This window comes from Mesoplodon mirus, assembly GCF_964341445.2.
Source record: "Mesoplodon mirus genome assembly, chromosome: 9".
NCBI lineage: Eukaryota > Metazoa > Chordata > Mammalia > Artiodactyla > Ziphiidae > Mesoplodon > Mesoplodon mirus.
The window spans coordinates 85,924,856-85,943,425 of record NC_138985.1 but is presented as its reverse complement, the minus strand read 5'-3'; the positions used below and the strand labels follow the sequence as shown (position 1 = coordinate 85,943,425).

The 18,570-nt window shown below is 35.7% G+C and overlaps 1 protein-coding gene across 1 annotated transcript in view; it reads right to left on the bottom strand.

Annotated features, from left to right (window-relative positions):
- Positions 1 to 4,373: 4,373 nt before the first annotated feature.
- The window catches only part of KCND2 (potassium voltage-gated channel subfamily D member 2), a gene marked incomplete at both ends in the record, with an annotated part of 468,862 nt that continues 454,665 nt past the window's right edge, over positions 4,374 to 18,570 (bottom strand). The window contains 5 exons of the mRNA XM_082631613.1: positions 4,374 to 4,551; positions 6,215 to 6,462; positions 9,366 to 9,458; positions 10,537 to 10,632; positions 16,674 to 16,836. Of these exons, the coding sequence (XP_082487739.1) occupies positions 4,374 to 4,551; positions 6,215 to 6,462; positions 9,366 to 9,458; positions 10,537 to 10,632; positions 16,674 to 16,836 (778 nt within the window). The remainder of the gene's footprint in view (positions 4,552 to 6,214; positions 6,463 to 9,365; positions 9,459 to 10,536; positions 10,633 to 16,673; positions 16,837 to 18,570) is intronic.

Here is an 18,570-nt window from a genome sequence, read left to right as displayed (position 1 = left end):
AGAAAGAGGACCATAGCTTACAGAACGAGGATTTTAATGACATGATGGGGAGATTTTAGAAAGTACTTCAAAGAACACCATCTGATGTAAACTCTGTTGAAGAGATACCTTCAGGAGATTAAGTAAAAAAATGACTGTCAATATGACAGAAGGGAGAATACCTGTCGTGTAGGATTCTGAATAGCAAAGTGAAGCAGAGAGTACTTCAAGCTGCTTTCCCCTACATAAGTCCTTGAGGAGGATTTGGTCTGGATTCCTGAGTGCTATTTCTCTAGCACCTATCACAATCTCTAGTCCATCCTATGCACTCAATAACTAGAGTTATAAATAGAATGAACATTAGTTACTTATTGGATTTCCATAGAAAAACCAGAAAGGAAAATGATTAGGGAAGAGGGAGAATAATCTAGTAAAAGAATGATTAGTGCTTGAAGAGAAAGAAGGTAAAAGATAAGGTGGGCAGTAAGGAACACAGGATTAGAAGGTACATTATGGATCTAATATTATTTCCTCTAAAAGCTTTTTGCTACATATATATATATATATTATAACTGTCTTAAGCAAATGTGGTATTCAAAAGTCACAATTCTCTTACTTTTGGGAGACTGTTTTACCACCCTAAACACAGCCAGCTCAGATGGATAATTTAAACTCTTATTTTTTCAAAAAATTACAGTCACCTACATGATTGTGTTGACAGTTCTGATGAAGTTTACACAGTGCTGACCAATAACCATTCTTGTACCTGTGAGTTAATCAAACACTTTAATAACACCCTAGGGAAGAGGAATTGGCTTTCTTATAAAACTCAGAGGAGTCATCTATCAAGAACCCTTTTTATTCTTTTGAGCAATGTTGTCGGCAGTCATTGATATAACTCCCTGGAGGCTACTTTCAGGTCAACTCTATAACAAAGTTGAAGGAATAGGGAGGTGTGTTGAACCTTTTTAATGCAAGATTGGCATCTCAATAAATCAAGGACTGTAAAGGAAAATAATTAATAAGAAAAAAATGGAGACTATCCACTCAAGAGACTCACTAGTTATCACTAGTTAAAAGCACTCTCTGTACTAACTAAATGACTTACTCTTTCTCCTTCTTCTAATAATCTCTTAACATTTTCTTGCTTTTGGTGCCCTGTTGAAGATAAACCATCAGTATGTGTATATTTTTTAAAAAAGAATAAAAAATCTGTGTATGTGTATAAATATAAATAAATAAATATACACACGCACACACACACACACACACACACATATAGCTAGACAAATAAATCGCCTGTTTCCGTAGATAGAAAAGAGTCTTTGACTAAGAATCTAATTGGGTTCTGACCAAAGTTATTACCCCAGAGCTTCTCTTCGCTTAACTCAAGCAGTGGTGATCAAGAAGTGTGTAAGTTTCAGGTATCAGCCTTACTTCTCTCTGGTCGACACTGTGCAAGAGGCAAGCGGCGTTTAGGGTACAGGCTAATAACTGTGGGTCACACATTGAAGAAGGCATTCTACTTGAAAATATCGTATATAAAAAACAACTGATTTTAACCCAACTATCTTTTTTTAATAACCAGTAAAACCTTGCAATACACTTTATATTATCATAGTTAGTAGCTATGGAGGTGTAGTTGCCAAGATATTTCCAAAAATGACTATTTAAAGCAGTGGCACTCTTTTATCTTTAAATGATATTAACTTCCTTATTGAAGTCTCTGCCTAAATTCCCATTGTTGGCAGAAAATTATTATCTCCACCATTTAGAGTAGATTTGTGTCACACACGATGGATGGGTTCTTTGAGTCTGTCCAAGTTACAGGCTTCTCCAAAATATGCATGAAGAGTGTAGTACACCCTAGATTTTGGAAAGGAAGGAAGTCTACAAAAAAAAGGGCAACAGTCAACCCTGTCCTGTTCAAGCATGCACATGTTTTATTTAAGTATTTTCCAAAGGTCTATTTTTTCCAGCATAATGCAGATATTATGCTATCCTTTGAAATAAGATATACGAATTTCAAACAAAATTGTCAAAAACAATGACCTTGGTTACTCCATATGGCACACAGAAATAATTACATTTCACTTACAATACAGATGCACTTAGCACAGTCATCAGTAGTCATTCACCACCAACACAGTATATTTTTAAATCACCTAAAACACCAAAAATTTTTTTTCTTTTCCGAAAGTCTAAAGAAATTAATAGTTTTGGATAAATGATAAGTTGAAAAGGAGGCAGAATTGCAACAGAAATAATCTAACTGCATTTTTAAATGTAATATTAAGAACATGAAAATAGAACTTTTCATTGGGAATCAAAAGACCTAAGTATTCCTGATTGAGTTTTCTTTAGCCTACTTTTAAAAAAGTTTTTCAACAAATGCCATCAAAGAAGTTTCACTATATATTTGCCCTAGAAGCATAAAGTGACATGAGGCAGGTGTTAATATAATTATTAATATTCACGCTTTAGGAAGATTAGTAACTTTTAAAAAGACATACTAGGAATAAAGCCAGTTCTTGCCGTGAGATAGTAGAGTTTATCTGACTTTCACTCAGCAAGTGTTTATAAATCTACTGTGTGCACAGCATTGTTCTGGAAGCTAGTCTAGAAAGGGGAAGCAAGAATTTCTGGCTTTACTTGAAAATGGTTGGATTATTTCCTTTTTATGATAAATTATGACAAGCATTTTAAAATCTCTATAGTAGAGGGATAATTATTAACTCTTTCCATGTATTGAAGCTAAACTTTATTCCTTACAGTGGTGGTTTGGAATGAACAAAACTTTTCACTGGACATAAAACTTTTTTACACTGTCACGTGCAGACATGTCTGCTGATATATTTTAAAGGTGAAAAGATATCAAGACTTTTCAGTTAAATGTACATAGAGCTCAATTTTGCATCATCAAACTCCTGTCCTCCTGATTTAGAGGAGAAAATTGCTCCTTGCAATATGCAGGAACCTTTCTGAGACAAATCTGTGCTGCCTTCCCCAGTGGCGTAGAAAGCATGCTTTCAACAAATATTGCTGCATAAAGCACTCCAGATTATCTCTGCATTTCAATTCACGCTAGTTATTCTCAAAATGTATTCAATATCTAAAGCAAAATAAATAATACATCCAGTGAGATTCTGGGATCACTGATCCTGTGATACTAATCCCAGCCAATTCTTTTCATGAAACATACAATGATATATCCAGTATCTGGGCTTTTCCATAACAGCAGAAAGGTTAGAGATAATTCATAGATGTCAACTCCTTTTTTTCCTGATTTTTGACAAGGGGATTGATGATGATGATAATCTACTTATAAGATAACTTGTTGGAGAATACAAAAGTAGGAAAGTCCTTTGAACTACAAAACATTAGTCCAGCTGATGATGATAAATCTAAGAGAAAGGTGCTATAGGAATACAGGAACAAATAATGCACTGTCACAGGAATACAGTGGACCAAAGAATATTACAGAAAAACATTTACGGCACAAGGGTTTTGGATTAAAAAGGTATCTAAAACCTGGCGACACGAGAAGTTTTTCTATGGAATGTGGGTCTCACTGTATCTAAGAAGATCTGGAAATACAACAACAAAAAATCCTGATTCCTGATACAACAGGTGTACAATGAATTATTGCAGTTGTAACAGTATCTAGGTGCAAGGTAAAACAATAATTAATACTGAACTATCTGAACACTTTAGATTTACTAGTGAGCATCCCCATGAGAAATACTGCAGTTCTAAAAGGAGTTTATTTGCACAGCCCACCATGGAACATGAACAATCAGCTTGTTGTAAGTACACAGAAATTCCCTCTTTCTACAATTATAGTTTATCATGCCGATTCTGAAGACAACGTAAGGAAACTGAGATCACGGCTCCAAAGAATTCTAGCATGCATTATGATGGTTTCCTTTAGTCAATACAAACGTGTTGTATGAGGTTTTTTTTTTAATGTGTAATAATCTTCATCATAGCCAATGTTCATGGTTTTAACAGGAAAAATTTTTATCAAAATGTTTTCCGTATTTTTTTGTTTTGCATTCAACTGGAACATTATGTTCAAAGATTTATTTTATTTATTTTATTAAAAAAGAGTTCTGGTCATAAGAAGCATCAATAGGCGGCATTTCATTGTGCTCATTCACAAAGTCAAAGGGCCACAGACTATTTCTCAGTTTGACAGGTTAGACTCCATCTAGAAATGCCATTTGGTGGTTTTATTTCCATCCTCAAGTTTGGAAACTTTGTCTTTGTTTCACTACCAACCTCCTTGCTTTGTCGTTTTCACCTGCGAAACGTTTATTGTTTCTTCTTTCTTCCACATTGGGATTCTTTCCACAGCCAGGGCTCAAATTCTCTTGGACCTGATTCCAATTGTCTTACAGAGCAGACACTCTAACAATGTTGCCCCCTGAGTACTCAGGAGACTCTGGCCTGTCATCTCCTTCGGGGGTGGTTACTGGAGGTGTTGGGATGCTGATTATTGCTGTAGTCACATAAGGTTGTTCACAGTTTAGTTTAACACACTCTTCCATTTTGGCATTTAAACTGGATCGGCTGATGAGGAAAAAATAGATTTAAGAAAGTGAGTTGTTTACTTAATTTTTTTCCCCAATAACGGAGGATTACATGTTTTCATGTTTATAAGTAACATTTTAAATGGCTAAGAACAATCACCAAGGTTTAAAAAAATGAAACACCAAACCTTAAGATAAATTAACGTGAACATTAGGGCATTAACATCGAATAAATGTCTAAAAGCCAGCTGAATTTGGTTCAATCAGTGTTTCTCAAAGTGTTTTCTACAAAAATGCAAAAAAGAGGAGCAGGTGAGCTTTGGAAAGCCTAGGTTGAGCAAAGTAAAACAGTTTTCTTTCAGACAGGACCTCTGAGAGGTTTGAGATACCATCATGAAAGGGGCATACCCTGTGGATAAACCTCGATTCTTTTGACCACAGAATCTCTTTACTACCTTGTCTCTTTGGGATATATGAGGCCCTTAGGCTCTCAGCTTAGTGACAACCAAATGTTAAGAACTCAAGTTTGTCATTACTAATACTTAAACATTTTCCCAAGTGGTATTCTTGCATGAGTTATATACTGTGTGTAGGGAGGGGGAAAGAGGGTAGGAGTAAGGAGGGTAGACATAGGAGCTTTAAACTACTTTTTTTCCATAGAAAACTTAATTAAAATGTTTGTCCTAAGATTTTCTTTATAAACACTTCTTCATTTTCTACTTTGTTTTGGAATAAATGTAAAACAACATACAGGTAGAATATCTTAGAGACAGAAATCTTTCATTGCTCCAACATTTAATATTGGAGCAATGAAATAATAATGGAATAATAATATTCCATTTAATCCCAGAGACATCTGATTTTTTTCCACAAAGGTTGTTGGATGCCCACAAAGAAGTAGCACTGAATTAATAGATTGCTAATCTGAAAAGATAAGCTTTTTAATTTTAAGAACAAAGGAAAATTCTTTGGACAGAAATTCATCTTTATAATGATTTATCTAGTTGAAATGTACTATTGATACTTATTATTACACATGTATGATTTTGGTCAAAACAAGCAGCACGTAAACAGAAGCAAAGGGAAAATACCAATAGAAAAATTTCACTTAAATTGTCCACAAACTCACCAGAGGTAAACAATTTCAGCATTTTGCTTATCTTTTTTTTGATACTGGATTGAGTTTTGTGTTTGTTGAGGCCCCAAATACCTTTATGATCAAAACTGTATACTGATTCAAAAGATTCCTTTGGGCATAGTTTTATTTTTCACTGTGACATTGACTACGTTGAATATTTTTGGGTGCCGTTGAATACCTTTCATTCATATCAATGTCAATTTAATTTGTCTCTTTTGCTTGTGTTGACTATCATTTCAGGCCATGTGTGTTGACTTAGGGGACTCCTGAGTGTAGAGGTATCTGCTCAAGAAAAAGTTGTGAGGTTGAAGAGGTAAGAATACATTTGTGTGTGCCTGACCTTCTTATCTTCTTTCTATTCTTCTAGTACTGATTCAGCTACTACCTTTGACTCTTAATGAATATTACAGTAGATTAATTTTCCTACTTGTTTCAGACCAGTTTTGTCTCATTCTAGACCTGAGGAACTAGGATTTAATTGCCACAGAGGCAACATGACAGTAGGTGGAGATGTGCTCTGAGAAGCAGCACAGGCATGTTATGCACACAGATTAATCTCAGGTACCTGTTAGATAGTGGGGTTCTCTCCACACATCTAATCTGAATCGTGCTGAGTTCTTGCACACTGCCTCGGTGGCTTCCTGATATGTTGGCGTTTGGAATGCGGAAAGTTTTTTTGTGTCGTCTTGAACAGCAAGTGCTGGTGACGCCTTGTTGTGAAGAGACAGAGGGACTGTGACTTGAAGGACGATTAACTGTTGCAACTTCCATGCAGCTTTCTTCAAAGACTTGTTCATCCACAAACTCGTGATTCTGTTCCATAGTGGTAAGAAATGTGAAGAGAGCACAGAAACACATTTTAACTTAAAAAAATGTATTTATTGTTTTTCCTGAAGTATGGTTGACTTACAGTATTATCGCATTTTACCTCTGAAAAAAAGATGTGAATAGTTTTCTTTTTAGAAATGAGATATGCCCACGTACATTTACACGATCTTATGGGTAAAAAAAAAATCATTTTCATAATAATTAGAATATCAAAGCTTCTTGTTGGCCTTTGTGTGAAAATAATATCCCTCTAGTTAGACCCTGAGATTGATATACACAGACTGATTTAGTATCCGTTTATAGACTAACTTTACCTTGAAATATCATTTATTAAGTTAAATATAAAATCTGGAAGTTATCAACTAAATATTAGAAACCCTCAAAAATGAATATAGATAATACCCATGGGGAATGTGTAAATTCACATGTACTTTATTTTTAAACAAACTGACAGAGTGAAGTTATGAGAAAGAGATTATTTTAATAGAATGTTCCAAGTTAGATTGTCTGTTATATATTAGCAAATATTTTCACATGGGATTGAAAATATTTTTTAATTAGAAAATGAGATAACTAAGACAATTCCCATTCCTTTAGATGCTCCTCTAAAATTCCCAGTGTATAGAAAAATGACTTATTAAATAAGTAAAATAAGACTTATTCAATAAGTAAAATAAATTTATCAGAATGCATCACTTTATATTTGACCCAGAATGGGTTAGCACTGAACTTTTAAGGTCTCCATTCTTATCTTTGTGATACCTCACTGGCTGGACCCATGATCTCTGTCTATGTTCCTCTAACCCAGAAGCCAACAGTGGTGGACATCATTTCACATACCACATCTTAGTGAAACACAGTGTAAAATTTGCTTTTAAAATATTTAATAAAGAATTGCTTCCTAAATTGCCTATGCCATACTCTTACCTCAGAAACATAAGGGAAAACATTTTTGGTCTGAACTACTAAGAATATCTTCAATTACTATTTTTTTTCTTTGTGTGGCTGGGAATAGTCTTATAATGGAAGGCTTTGTTCATGCCAAATTTCACTTAACCATCTCTCATCCTAAAATATTAGTAAAACAACTGAAGGAATTTACTGGCTAATGGGAAAAATATTGTTTTAGTTACTCATTTTGCCATTTCTTTGCTGAGACAAGCATTTTGAAGTAAATGAAATTTAACATTCTGTTTAGAGTCCAGAGGATAATATGATCAGCTAAGACAGAATTTCATGTTAAATATTAAACTCTATAGAAAAAAATATAGCTCACAATGGAGTCACAATCTGTTTTCTTCTTTTACAATGCACATTTCACATACATAATACAAGTCATAAGGCATGACATTCTAATTTATCTCATCAGTGATTGAAAGGGAAGAAGTCATTCTGTGGCTGGTTAACGTATATTTTTGCAGGTAGCTCAATTTAAACTATATTAATTAGTATTAAATAATTTTTAATGAAAAAAGCCCTAAAAGGTAAAATAGTCAAAAAATGAAAATAGAAACAAAAAGATAGGGATACCTACATCTGATTATTGTTATCATTTAACTTTCAAAGAGTTATCCTAATAAAGTATAGATCTTTATTTAAGATACTAATATAATCTGTTTAAAGCCCTCAAATAATTTTCCATTTATTACGAGATAAAGATCAAAATTCTTTACGTGCCTCCAAAACACAAGGTAATCTGGCCAGTGCCTTCCTCTGCTCCTCTGCTTGTGCCATGGTACCCTCTTTCCTCTGACCACCCTCAAGTTCTTTTACTTCCTCTTAGGCCAAGTTCCAGTCTTCCTCAGGTGCTTACATCAACTTTTAGCCCCTTCATTTCTTTGCCTAACTAACTCATAATCGTCCTGTGGTTCTTAACTCAAGTTCCACCAGGAAGCTTTGCCTGATCTGGTACCCTCTGGCTCCACCCTCTTTGCCCCCAGTCCACTGGGGCCCCATTTTTGCTTCCCCTGCTAGTTGTCCTTCTCCAGTAACATCCATGTTTTGTCCCAAACTTGCAGCTCAAGGGGGGCAGAGGCCATACCTGACTTCACGGTGTATCTTGGGCCTGGCTCACTGTCTGGCACATAATAGGCAAGTAGTACATGTTGGTTGAAAGACTATATAAGTATATGAATAAGTGGATGGACAGTATGTCAGAATTGAGAATACATATGTGTGTCTCTGGTGAGTGAACAAGCAGACTTGATTCAAATACGGTGAAAGTTTTATTCTGCTCTGTGGTCACAGGCTGTGATCCCTTTTGACAAGCTAGCTAGGAAACAGATGCCTTTGTTAAAGAGGCGGTCCAACTGGGAGCTTACAAGTGGAGAAATGCAGACTGAATCCTCAGCCCCAAGGGGTATGCCAGTAATTAAATGCGTCATTTTTCTTATGAGAACAGATAGTTTTTATTATCAATCTCTGTTTATTATACCTGTGAATGAAAGCAATGCTTATATTCAGTTATTCTCTATTTTGTTATTGCTATTGCTATTGCTATTCTCTTTATCCAGATGTCAGGAACACTTAAACTTCATTATTTTTATTTCTGTTTAATCAGCATTTTAAGAATCAGGAGAAGATATTTTATAGGACTTGCAGTCAGCTATTGGAAGACAATTTTCCATCTGCATTAAACTGATATTTCAGCCTAGGGTTAAGATTACCACCAAGGATGAAAACATTTTAATGTCTCTAAAATACTTTCTAAGTTGAAATGTCACTACAGTCTTTCAAAGTAATTTCAATCATTGTGGATTTTTTTGGTTTTTAGTATATTTTGCAGTAATGCAGATGGTGAAATTGTGCTTGGATGTATTAAATATTCACAAAAACCAGCGGGATTACTCTCTGAGCTGCAGGGGCAGGCAGTTCTGCCTTTTCCTTACCGTGGTTTTTTCCAGGCAGTGAAGCAGGTGGTGGTGCTGGGTTTCAAAGCTGGAGCCGGATTTGCTAACAAAGGCTTGCTCATCCTCAGAGGACTGTTAACAGGGAGAAGAAAGGGCTTTCTATTTTATTTGCAAACAATGAGAACCTCGGCCACATATTTCCACAGAGAGATCTTGCCCATTTCCTGAGATTAAATGGCAGCATTTTATTTTTTTTTAACTAAAATGGATCAAATGAAGAGTTGCTTTTGAGTTTGATAATCAGCATTTACGTTTTCATCAAATTAGCGATCTGGCCTTTTAGACTTGCCTCCATGAACTGAAAATTTAATTTTCTTTTACTCATTCATCTCCCAGCTACCTTGGAAAGCCTGGGATAATTATATTTAATCTAGTACTTAGATAATCCTGAAACCACCATCATGCTTACCTACACAAAAGCTATTATGTAAGTAAAGATGATTGGAATCCTACAAATTAAAAGAGAGTTTTGAGGTAAAAGTAAAGTTTCTCAAATTCTATTTCATACCATGTGAACTTTATAACACAGAATGGTGTTCCCTCTTCAGTAAGAAGTAAAACAAGACAGGATGTCAACCCTCCCGCCGCCACATCGCCACTCAAATGAACTTTAAGGAGCGTACATAATTTTGAAATAAAAAAAAAAAACTAGGTATTTGAGTCGTTGAGAATTTTTGACTTTTCCCAAGTTTCTGTGAGATAGTGCAGAAATATTGCCCAACCATGAATGGGAATCATGATTCACTGGCAATATTTCATAGCCCAGCTTCTAGCCTCCAGCCAGTAAGATGGTCCAGGGTGACAGGCATGGAATTGGCTATTTTTCCAAGGAGTCCTGGTTTGTTTTTGTGGAAATATGGTATTATAAACCATAATATGTATACTAAACATACGTAGTCATTGTATTCCACCTGGGATGCCACTGTTAGAAAACAATTTTCGTGGATAGTTCTAGTAAAGACACATTTTTTTCCTCTTAAAAAAAAAAGAGAAAAGATGTTACAGGGCCAGGTTATTAAAAGATGACACTTTTGTTGTTTCATAGCCATTTTCGCAATTACCCACAATAAAATTATATGGTTAAGTAGAACTAAATCAATATTGCACCAATAATTTGAACATTAAAGGAAAAGAAATGTTTGACTTGTACCTGCAGTTGGTTACTGAGTAAGCCATTCCGTTTGCTCTGCATATAAGCGTTTGCACTTCCGCTTTTGGCTGCCCGGATCCTGGCCAGTCTGGCTTTCTGTAAGAGAAAAAGAAGCAATGTCCTATTAAGATCTATGACTGGATTTCTTAAAACACTGAGTGCATTCTTATATAATCCTACTGTCAGCATACACATTTTTAAAAGCATGCCAGCTTCTCACATGTAACTACTGAAAAGTAAACTTTCACCATTTAAGTGCTTTATTTTAGTTAACGTTTATCAGTGAGATTGATGAACTACTCTGGAGTTGGGTTATACGTTTAAGAATTGTAATTAAGTGTTTACAGTAAGATCACGTTATTTCAGTGTTGTTTCTGTCAATTGTATCAAGAGAAAAATAGCAGTAAGGCTTATATTTTCACTTATCCCAATCTGAGTAACTTAATGAAATGAAGACCCAGCAAACCAACAGCCAACTTCTTTTCATTTAAACTAATGTTCTTTTTAAATTTAGTAATTAAGTTCCAGGAACCTACTGCCTTTCTTTTTTTTTCTCTTTCCTCCTCTCTTCCCTACCCCTCCCCTCCCCTCTCCTCTCTATTTCTTACCTGCCTCCCTCCCGCTCTCCTTCCTTCCTTCCCCTCTCCCTTCCTTCAGGCCTTCCTTTAAAGAAAACTATTCAGTTGTATCTGCATCCTCAAATATCAAATTCTGTTTTTTTGCAATTCTTTTGTTAAATTGGCCAGTGTAGACGCTGTATACCATGTGCTCTCTAAAAAAAAAAAAAATTACCACTACCCTAAATTTATCCACTTTGTCTACTGGTTGGACTTCTGATATTCTGTTCTACTTTAAAACTGCTGTTGTATATCTGCCCCAGACTGTCATGGTATGAGTCTGGTTTTCATTTCCTGGGAAGCACTATTTTGGTGACCATTCTGTTCGTGTGACACATATAACAAGTGTATGTAAGGAAGAAACTGGAGTGGCTTGGGTAAGAACTTACTTGTAATGACTCCGTCTTTCCCCTTTCTAAACAACCCAGAGGAAGACTATCTCAGTCTCTAGCCCTGAAATATTCTTTTTTTTTTACGGTACGCAGGCCTCTCACTGTTGTGGCCCCTCCTGTTGTGGAGCACAGGCTCCGGACATGCAGGCTCAGCGGCCATGGCTCATGGGCCCAGCCGCTCCGCAGCATGTGGGATCCTCCTGGACCGGGGCACGAACCTGTGTCCCCTGAATTGGCAGGCGGACTCTCAACCACTGCGCCACCAGGGAAGCCCCTGGAATCTTCTTTTTAATAAAACAATTTTAATTATCTAGATTTTTTAAATGGAAAATGAATATATACATATGACAAAAATTTTGAGACTACAATAGTACATGAAAAACAAGTAAGTCTCTCTGGACTTACCTACTCCTGTTCTTCAGAGTCAACCACTGGCAATATTTCTAGAGAATCTTACCAGAAATATTCTAGACATATAAAAGCAAATATATATTCCTATGTATATACGCATACATTTTTACTCGGGAGAATATGCTGCACACTCTTCTGCACTCAGCTGTTTTCATTTAGTACAAGTGGGACTCCTCCCATATCTACATAAAGCCACCTCATTTATTTAGGGTTGTGTAATATACCATTGTAGGAATGAGAAGCATCATTTAGCTATCAGGCCAACCACAATTAATTTTTAAGGCATTTTTTGCTACTACAAGCAATGTTGCCTGCCTGGAACATCATGATGAGCCGATCTGCAAGACAAATTTCTAGAAGCAGCATTATTCCTGGATCAAAGGGCGTGTGTGTTTGTTTTGTTTGAAAGGTTTTACCAAACTTCCCTCCACAGTTGTACCAAGGTGCCCTTTTACCCACACCCACAGCATTTGACAGTAGCACAGAGAGTTGGAAGGACTCAGAATAGCATTAAGATATCATCTGGCTTCAATCCCATCCCTTCTCTCTTCCTCTGTGAATTTCTTCTTCGTGTGTGCTGATTCCAGGTTAAAATAAAACTCTGTACAAAGATCATATTTATAAGTGATGGGAAAAATAGACAAATTTCACTCTTGTTTGGCACGATAGTGTTTAGGTGACTCAAAATACTGAGACAGTACTGGAGAATGAAGTTGGAAGGTAGAAAATGCTTAACTTCAAGCTGTATGGTGCAGCCAGGATTTCAGAACAGACTCAATAAAACAACGGGAAGTGACAAGCACATTTGGAAATGACTTAGAATTGACGTAATAATTCAGAAATAAGTAATATAAATATACATTTGGTTTCCAGAAAGGGGTATTGTTGAAACTTCAGTCTTAAAGTCTCACTGGGCTCCTGGAACATTCAATGTCTTTTTTGGTTCCCTTCCTCCCTCAACCTTCCCTCCTCCCCCCCCCTCCTCTTTCTTTTTCTTTTTTTTTTGCAACCACTGCATGTAATTATATTGCCTATATCAGAGTTACTAGTCTCACCTATGTTATTCTCCAAGCATTTAGCCTCAGTATTAGGAAATATTACTTTCTTTCATAAATGAGACACGTACATTACCGAAAAATACTGTCCAACAAAGGAAAATGACATATTTTCCATAATGGAAAACCTACATATTATGGCAACCACTACCATAGAAGTAGTTCTAAGTTTAGGGAAAAAGAAACAGTTGTTTTAGAGACAGAATAGCCATTTTGCTAAGTCATGTACTGTGTTAGAAAAAGAACCTCCCATCTCAGTTTCATTCACGGCTTTTCTTCCATTTTACTACAATACTATATGAGTTCATTGGTTTACTTGGTCTTGTGGCACACCATGCCAAATGTCTGCTGAATGCTGGCCTTCAACCAGAATACCAGAAATAGTAGATTAAAAAATGGAAATAAGTATAAGGCATTAAAATGCGAGACATGGTAATGCTCTCAAGATATATTAGGCTTTGGCTAAGAAGATAATACTCATAAAAAGATAAAAGTCAAAATAAAGTCTAACAGAATTGCCAAATAGAGAATAGAGATAGCAAGTGATGTAAGATTTGGGAGGAAGAGAGAAATGACTATGAGTTGGTCTGTCAAGGGAAAGTCACATTGAGGATGCAGGACTTGGGACATAAGATTCAGAAATTTGAAGAGAGTAAGAAAAGAGACTAAATGTCTCCATATTCTGCCATTATATTCTGGTGTGTGTGTTTGTGTGTGTGTGTGTGTGTGTGCATGTGCATGTGTAGAAGAGGATTTTTCTTCAGATACTGAACACTTGCTATTTTAATTGAAAAGAGCAAGTGCAGATATGCAAGACTGTCTTATTTTAATTGTGTATAAGGTTTTGCTTGAGCTTGGTGCTGTCAATGGGACTAAACATAAACAATTCTGGTCTAAAAAAGCATTTTGTAATATTTATTATTCAGCTTGACTGACACTTTTACTGAATGGACATCTTGCTTGACTGAATTAACTGGTTATTTTTGCATAACTCTGATATTTGTCAAATCGCCCATTTCCAGATAAATCGAAACTATCTTAGCCTAACAAATGTTTATTGTTTTTTAAAAAAATTTCTTGGGAAGGAAAATAGAAAATATCCCTCGGTAAGTAACTTATTTATTTCCATACCTACCTTTCTTTCTTAGATGGCTATGTTCAGTTTTTGGTCACAGGCTATTTACTGGACATATCACATTAGGTTATTATATTTGGCTTTCTATATACTAGTAGTCACAATATTAAAATTCATTGCATTATGGCAGAAACTTAGAATACAGGAGATACTTTAAAGATAAAAAATTCATAAAACATGCTTTTCAATTTAGTGTACTTTTTAAATATCATATTTATTTATTTTTGCATTCTAAATTTATTTAGACAAAGAAGCTTCTAAAACATTCTAAGATTTTCTATATTGATTTGCTTGTGGCAGATGAAAAAATTTAAAAAAAGAACAGATATTTTGAAGACTGGTTTATTTGAAAATCAGATTTGTACTTTGAACAGTTTTCATGCAGGTAGCTTTTTTTTTTTTTTTGGCATTGAGAAAATGAATGATAGGTGGCTCATATTAAAGAAGAAGTTTCTAGACTGGAGAAGGATGGATGCTGGAGAGCTATGCTTTTTGTAGGATTTCTGTTATTTTTAAACAATGCACTTGTGTGTACCCAGTAGAGAGACTGTAGTGTGTGGGCAGAGCCACAGCTGTGGTACATGACAAGCCCTGATGGAGGCCAACTGTGGCCAAAATTCCTCCATCTCTGCTTGTGAAAGTGTGCCCCGCCTGAGACTACAACTGCCCAGAGGGTGCCTTGTTTATTGGATTATCAGTTTTATTTATTATTATTCTCTACAATAATTAGTTAAAGGCTGGATACTTGTCCAAAAATGGGGCATTCCATAAAGCAAGAAACTACAAGGCTAAAAGAGTGATTCTTTGCTAAAGGAAGCAGACCTCTGACAATGGATGTCAACAAATTCTCGGGACAACATGCTGTGTGACCACGTTGATTAACCTGAACTTTCCAAAGAGTTACTTTATGAGGTTTTATATTTTATACTGTATGAAGTATAAAGTATACTTTTTGCTTTACTAAAGAGATCAACATTGTTTGAAAGCATGTTTAAAATCCTGTTCTAGAACTACATACAAAGCCAGTTATGAACTGTACCAAAATCTCTCATGATATTTTAGAGTTATACCTGTACTGTACATCCACTTTAGTCATGGTTATGATTGTTTTTTTGATATTAAAAAAATAAATCTATTCTTAAAGGACATGATACAGTATCCATGAAGAATCCTGGAAATCTAGCACCATAGCCTTAAGGAAACTGTAAAAGAGATTTCCATAATTATTTTTAAGTAACAAGGGCCCTGACTCTCAAGGTGATTATTTTGACAAAGAATGGGGAGGGAAAGTGTGCTGACATTTAGTCAGTTTTTCTTTTTTTTAACATCTTTATTGGAGTATAATTGCTTTACAATGGTGTGTTAGTTTTTGCTGTATAACAAAGTGAATCAGCTGTAGTATACATATATCCCCATATCCTCTCCCTCTTGTAGTCAGTTTTTCTGAGAGGCATCTATCTTAGTGTTCAAGTGTATGAACCTGGAAGCCAGATTGGATTGAGTGAGAGTTCTCCAATTTTTTAGGTATGCAACCTTAGAATTTCTCAAATCCTGGGTAGTTTAGAATTCTCATCTACAAAATAGGAATAATAATGGTAACTAACTTCTAGGCTTGTTGAGAAGACTATATGAATTATTTTAAAAAATCAAACAAATACCTGGCACATAGTAAGCCACCAGTAAATGTTAAATCTTGTTAATATTATGATATGCTTATATATATTTATATACAGTTACATATAATCTTAATCTTATTGCGATATAGGGATTGTTTTCCTGCTTTCACAAATGAGTATACAACCTGTTTACTCTGAGATTAGTTCATTGATGTGAAGTTCAGAGAAACAGTAAACTGCTGGGCCAAAAATAAAACTCAGCTACTAATGATCAAATTTCTCCTACTTCCTGTGTCAACTATGTTGGATATCTGAGACATATTTTGGTGCCCTTTAATAGCCCCTGTCTACTGGAACCAGCTTGATCCCTGATGGACAGAGACTAAATGAATCAGATCAAGAAATCTGATTCTAATAAAATTTGCCAAGAATCTATCTTTGATTTTACCACTATCATTAGTGCTGTTCACCAAATATTTCTTTCCTTCTGTCTCTGGCTGCACAGGAGGATTGTCTTTTCCTGCCTGTTTTGAAGTCACACACGGCTATGTGACTTATTTGGTTAAGGCAGTAGAGATGGGAGTGATTTGGCCCACTTCTAGGAGGAAGTTTTAGGAGTCAGTGTGTGATTCATCATGTCCTTTTACCCCTGCTTGAATGATTGCAGATGCACATTGTCAAGATGGAGTTTCTATCACCAGACCAATCTGTAACATGATTAAGAAATACTCCTTGTTGCTTTAAGCCACTAAGGTATTAAGGTTCTTTTTTACTATAGTATAATTTAGCTTGTGCTGACTGATGCAACTATCGACCAAATCCACAACACTGAATAGCCAGTAGGGGATTTTAAAGCTTACTATACAAAATGGGAGACACTAAATCGTGGTTGCACAGAACTGAATACACACCTTTTGTGCTCTCCGTTTGTCTGCTCGTTGATTTTGGTGGTAGATTCGACTGAAGTTGGATACAATCACTGGGACAGGCAGAGCAATGACCAAGACCCCGCTCAGCGAACAGATGGATCCGAAAATCTTCCCTGCTATGGTTTTTGGTACCATGTCACCATACCTTGGGTTAGAGAAAAAAATATATTAAGTCATAGAAAGTTATTTCTATCTGCTACAAATAGTTTTCAGCTTTAACTCAAATGATTTTTTGGACCAATGTATCTTTACTTCATGGCTAAAATATACATGGCTTAAGACTTCAATAAACTAGACATTATGAATATCTGAGTATAAAAATTACCTTTCAACTTTGCAGAAATTGACTCTAACATTTACAAATTGCTTTGACTGGAAAATATTTTAAGCTAGATGATGTAATGAGAACTGTTTAATTTGTCCTTTATATCACATGGCATTGTTCTTTACATTTATTTATAGTCAACATTTCCATGCTGAATTTTATAGTCTAGATAACACTTTTTTTCCCACTTAATTTTTTTCAACATTGGACTGGTTATGAAATTTAAATAGAAAAAGCGGTACATCATATTCCTGTCATCAGATATAATATCTTAAAAAAGTGAACTTTCCAAGGTCCCATTAACCTTCACTTGTGAAATCCAATGGCCATTTCTCCATGATGATCTTACTCAATCTCTTATTTGTATTTGATTGGTTTTCTCTCTCCTTAAAATACTTTCTGTTGGCTTCAACGTTAGCAAATTTCCTTAGTGGCCTTCTACCTCATTGGTTGCTTCTTCTCCATCTTCTTTTCTGGCTCCTTTCCCTTATCTGATTTCTAAATTTTGGAGTAATTTAGGTCTCAGCCTCTTATCTTCTCCGTATAAACCCTCTTCCTATGTGATTTTATCCAGTCCCAAAGCTTAGAACTATCTACATGCTGCCGATACACTAATTTACATCGACACCCCATGTCTATCTTGAAAATCAGACAGTGGGCTCTGCTCTGATTATTCCTACCGCTAGACGTTTAAGAACCAATTAAGACTTAAATTAGCCAAAAAGGAACTCTTATTTCCCTAGCTTCCTCCAGCCCCCTCAAATCTGTTCCTCTCATCGTCTACCACCTCTAATTAAATGGAACCACAAACCACCCAGTTGCTTATATATCAACACAGAAAGAGCCACACATCTTTCGTCCCTGCATCTCATTTCTCAGCTAGTCTTGCTGCCTCTGACCAAACCAAACTATATTCCATCCAGGTCTCTTTCCTCAACCTCCATTTTACAATAACCTAAGACATCATCATTGCTTCCCAGAGCCATGGATGTTGCTTCTTACTTGAACATTTGTTTCTACATTTACCTTGTTAGAATTCATACCAATATAACAGCCAGAGTTATAGTTTTTAAAATGGAGATTGGGCTCTTGTTACTTTGCTTAAACCTTCTAATAAACCTGAAACTAAAATAAATCCAAACTCCTCACTTTTGTCTCCACTGGCTTACATCCTTTAGCCTCTGGCTATATTTCACACCATCTTCCACCAGGCTCCCCATCCTCTGGCCACACTGGCCATCTGAATTTCTATCACATGTGCAGCCCCTAGATCATCATTATTCAGGTTGAGACTCCATTGTCTCCATTCCAGAAGTTATTTTCTGGTCATCTTCCCCTTAGTGGTATTTTTTTCCCCCAGTCTTTCTGTATAACACCTTCCCATTTGACTATCTTCACAGGACTTATTAACACATGAAACTTCCTAATTTGTTAATGTGTTTATTCTTTGGCTCCCCACATGCCCTGCTGACATGAGAATATAACCTTGATAAAGCTGGAGCTGTTCTACTTTGTAACTCACTAGCACAAAGCAAGTTCTTAATAAATATTAGT